At 49.3% G+C, this 4,684-nt stretch overlaps 1 protein-coding gene across 1 annotated transcript in view; it reads left to right on the top strand.

The window, feature by feature from the left end:
- Positions 1–1,985, top strand: part of ANKH (ANKH inorganic pyrophosphate transport regulator) — a 170,547-nt gene extending 168,562 nt beyond the window's left edge. Inside the window, exon 12 of the mRNA XM_010858798.1 lies at positions 3–1,985. Coding sequence (XP_010857100.1) covers positions 3–83 — 81 coding nt within the window. The 3' untranslated portion in view covers positions 84–1,985. The remainder of the gene's footprint in view (positions 1–2) is intronic.
- Positions 1,986–4,684: the final 2,699 nt, after the last annotated feature.

Here is a 4,684-nt window from a genome sequence, read left to right as displayed (position 1 = left end):
AGGGGGAGGACTCGGCGATGACGGACATACCTCCGGCGGAGGAGGGCACGGACATCGTGGAGATGCGGGAGGAGCAGGAATGAGGCCGCCCCCCACCCCTCACCCCTCGGGTGGGAGGCGCAGGGGACCCAGGTGATGCCCCAGCGCCGCCATCTACTCCTCCCCGACGTGTTTTCTTCCACTTTTTTTTTTTTGGTTTTTGTTTGGGTAACAAAAGAGGCCTTGATCTAAAGGTTTCACGGACACTCTGGCATACCGGGTGTGCCCACACTCATGAAGGGACTTGTGGAACGGTCTCACCACTGCTTTGTGGAAACAAAACAACTGACTTCATGCCCCCGCTTCGTGAAAAGCCCAAAGACATAGCCGCCTTGCAGTCGCCTCCCCCCACCCCTCCCGTCCTCGGACAATCTCCACTTGGAACCAAAGGACCGCGGCTGTGCCGTCCAGCGTCCCCTCGGCCACCACCGCCCAGCAGGCCGCAGACTCACCCTGTCCCCTCGCATCGCTCAAGAATCACGGTGACAACTCGCTTCCAGGTCACGTGGCTGTGCCAAGGGCTGTGGCTGAGGCCTCGCACCGTGGCGTCTTGAACCGTCTGCCATACCCGGGCCGAGGGCAGGGTCTGCCTGCAGCCCGGGGTGGCCGGCGGCGCTGAGGAATGGATGTGCAAACGTGCTGGACCGACGGCCGGCCGGAAATAATCTCCGGCGGGCAGGTTAGAGGTGTCCCGGGAGCAGCACACCAACACGCCGACAGCGTTCCCCTGGCCGCTTCGTGGATCTGCGTGTGCGCTCGCTGTCACACCAGCCGTGTACATACGAAAGCTGCCTTGTCAAAGTTGTCCCAAAGCCTGTCCCCCCATCACCGGCGTCCCTGGGCATGAGTTTCCCCGAAGGCTTGTTTTTCACTCACCTTTCCTGAAGATGGCACTAAAGCAAGGGAGAAGGAGTATTCTAACTACATTTTAGTCTTTATAAAGTGAACTGAAGCTTTAAGTCATAATCTAGCATCTAATGCCAGGTTGCTATGTCCTCGCTTTGGAAGTAGATTTATGACCTGGTCCTGCCGTTCTTAGTCCTAACCCTGGGGTACAGGTAATTCCAAGTGTTCTTCTGTCCTCGCCTCTGACGTCACATGAGAAAGCAAGACATTTTATAAACGACAGCAAAGTCACTATATGATATTCCCTGAAATGACACATTTGAAATCCATTCAGTGCAGTATATTTTTCTAAGTTTTGGAAAGCGGGTTTTTTCTTTAAAAAATTATGGACACGGTTCACTAAATTCTTGATTTAGTCAAAATTCCTAGACGGAAAGAACCTAAACACAAAAATATTTTAAAGATATAAATATATACTGTATATGTTATGTAATTTATTTTAGGCTATAATACATTTCCTATTTTCGCATTTTCAATAAAATGTCTCTAATACAATACGGTGATTGCCTGTGTGCTCAACATACCTGCAGTGGAAACATATTGTATCGATGAAGAGTGTGTCTTGTTTGCAGCAGTTTTACAGTCTGTCATTTGTATACAAATGTAAGGGCCAGTCAGTGACAAAAGAACTATTTTTCATTATGAGTAACAGGGGTGTAAATGGGTCAGCTGATGTAGACCGTAGTGGGAATAGAAATATACGCTCGCAGGGCAAAGAAGAAAAAGCCAAGCCTTTTGTGTTTATTGCTTTCAGTGCCATGTAATCATATCATTCCTCATAGAAAAAAAAGAATGGAAGGGCTCAGAGTCAGCCATGAACATTCACAGGGTTCGTTCACACGTCTGGACACCCAGTGACCACTGGGGGACAAATTCTTATGGGCTTCCTCTGAGTGGGTTTTCCGCTTAGAATTAAGATGCATTGCTTTGGGGTGGTTGCAGGGGGCAGATCTGAGAAGATGTGGGGAAAAAGAGTCTAATTGTATCGGCTTTTTTAAAATACGTGACTAGAAAATTAAACGGCAGTATTTTTTAACGTGTGTGACTAGTATTTCATGCTTGTGGGGTTGGAACCTAAAGAGTACATTGAAAAAGCAAATCCGTTCCCTCTAGATCGGGACAGACCAGCTAGATCCTTCATTATGCACCTAGAACATGGCATTATAACATCAGAGACATCTTCGGGGATAAAGAAGGATGGACTGTGGTATTTTGGTAGGGTTTCAGAAAACACAGGAAGGACGCCCAGACCCAGGCCACAATGGCAGGGCAACAGGTGTGGAAAATCTTTCTCCTTGAGGTGCACACCCCGTCCTCCATTCGCTTGGGCTGCTTAAGTCACTCACGTCACAGCTTGGGCTCCCAGGCACACACCTTAGCTTCTAAAGCAAAACCCACTGCCGGCAGGCTCTTCTGCAGCTGTTCTAACCAAGACAGACAGGAGAGGGATGGGGATGAGTCTCCTTCCCACATTTCAGGGAGACGGCAGGGCACCCCTTTGACTTAGCCCCCCCCCCCACAAAGAAACATTCCCCCCGACACAGGTTTCTTTTCTCATGCACATTACTCAGCTGACAGCGCCATGCCTGGAGAATCTCAGGTCAAGAACCATGGAAAGACCAGAAATGGCTTTCTCAGTGGGGACCCATGCCTCATAGATGCACAGAAGCTAAAACTGTGGGGGGTATACAGCTGCTTTTATTTAGATGCTAAGAAGTGAGAGTGGACCACTCACAGGCGTTTCCCCATCTTGAAGGCCTTCTCTGGGCCAGCTCGGGTCAAAAGCAGCTGGTCATGTGGCCTCTGCTTTCTGGGGGGCACCGCTGAGGTCATTCTCAATGCATCTCTGTGGGCTCCGAGCCAGACCTCAGCGTCCCTGGCATCGATGAGACACCACAATCTGAGCCAGGAGGGAGCCGTCCAGGCTTGCTCCAGCAAAGTCCGGATGGGAAGGGGCCTGCCGGCCACCACTCGGCTCAGGGCTCCTCAAGAGGTCTGCACACCGGTTTGCACAACGGCTGGGACCCCTCACCTGCTTGGCACTCTTTAATTTGGGCATGAAGGCCGCTGGTTTATGTCACCGAGTGTAAGAGACAGGGGTGCCCACTCTCTGTTTGCCTCGGCTGCTCTTGTCCCAGAGTCCATCTTTGAGGTTTTGCATGTATGTTTTGTCTTGCTTTTTTTAGCTCTAGCAGGTAATTTGGCTCTAGAAATGTCCAGAGACAGCCAATTACTCTCAGAAATGGAAATTTCCAGCGTTGGTTTAAGATATGTCAGGTGGGACCAAATAAACATGGCTACAGTAGTAAAAAGCACTTTATCACTCCCTGAGTTCTCCCAACATACAACGATAGGAGGCCCACGAGGAGAGAGGCCCAGGGCTCCACTCTGGTCCAGCTCTCTAGAGTAGTCCAGGGCACTTCCCAGCCAGGGGCCAGCTCTGTGGTCCCCCCGGCAGCCTTGTCTGGTCTGTCTTGGGGTTAGGATAATCACTGCACGTCCCTAACATCAGAAAAGTTATTCAATGACACCTTTAGAGCAAGAAGTATAAAAGCTAACGGCTTCCTACCCTCCTAACTCATCCTCATTTGGAGGTCTTCTGGAAGGAAGGGGTACGGGGAGATGTACATTTTTGTACCTTTAATTCCAAGAAACACGTCTGTTTAAACACGCAATAGTTCTCTGACTGGATTCTTTTTCTTACTTCAAACTGAAGTGAGAGAGAGACTGAGCAAGTATTTATGTTGTTGTATCAAATGACATTATCTTGAAAAATATTTTCTTATACTAAAAATTTTTTTTCTCCATCTGTAACTATGCAGACCAGTGCCCAAGACAGCATGAACTAGGTGAAATTGCTTAGTCGTGTCTGACTCTTTGCAACCCCATGAACTGTAGCCCACCAGGCTTCTCCATCCATGAGTACTGGAGTGGGTTGCCATTTCCTTCTCCAGGGGATCTTCCTGACCCAGGGATTGAACCCAGGTCTCCCACATTGCAGGCAGATGCTTTACTGTCTGAGCCACCAGGGAAGCCCACAGCATGAACTGGTGTGTACAAATTAGCCAGGCTTTCAGGCCTTTTTGCAGGTCCATGCGTGCTCAGTCGCTTCAATCATGTCCGACTCTTTGCAACCTTATGGACTGTAGCCCCACCTGGCTCCTCGGTCCATGGGATTCTCCAGGCAAGAATACTGAAATAGATTGCCATGTCCTCCTCCAGAGCATCTTCCCGACCCAGGAATCGAACCCACGTCTCTTATGTTTCCTGAGCCACCGGGGAAGCCCCTTTGCAAGTGAGCTGACCTCTAAACTTAGGATGAAGTCTTCATCAATCAAAGCAATGCATGGTCTAGGAAAGGGGCTATCATGTTCTCAGTCCTAAATCTTTTAAGACTATAACCGAAATTGCAAGGAGCAAGGCTTTATAGCTCATGGCAATTTGTAAGTGTTGAGATCTCTGGGTTCACGTGTAGCCCATCCCTGAAAGGACGCTCCTGCCTACCCCCTACCCACCCCCAGGCACAGCCCCCACCAGGCTCTTTCATAAAAAGCACTTGAACCGTAGGAAAGCATGTTTTTGAGCACCATGTCTAGTGAACATTCAGGATGCTCCTCAGGGGGGTTATCTGGGGTCTCTATTTCTGTCCTTTGAAGCAGCAAAACATCACGTGGCTCATCAGCTGATCTAACCACACATGAAACAGGATGTCGAAAAAAATCTAAGAAAAATACAGTAA

This window comes from Bison bison, unplaced genomic scaffold (genome assembly GCF_000754665.1).
Source record: "Bison bison bison isolate TAMUID 2011002044 unplaced genomic scaffold, Bison_UMD1.0 scf7180017864440, whole genome shotgun sequence".
NCBI classification, from domain to species: Eukaryota; Metazoa; Chordata; class Mammalia; order Artiodactyla; family Bovidae; genus Bison; species Bison bison.
Note: the sequence above shows the minus strand (reverse complement) of the source record. Positions and strands in the feature narration are given on the sequence as shown.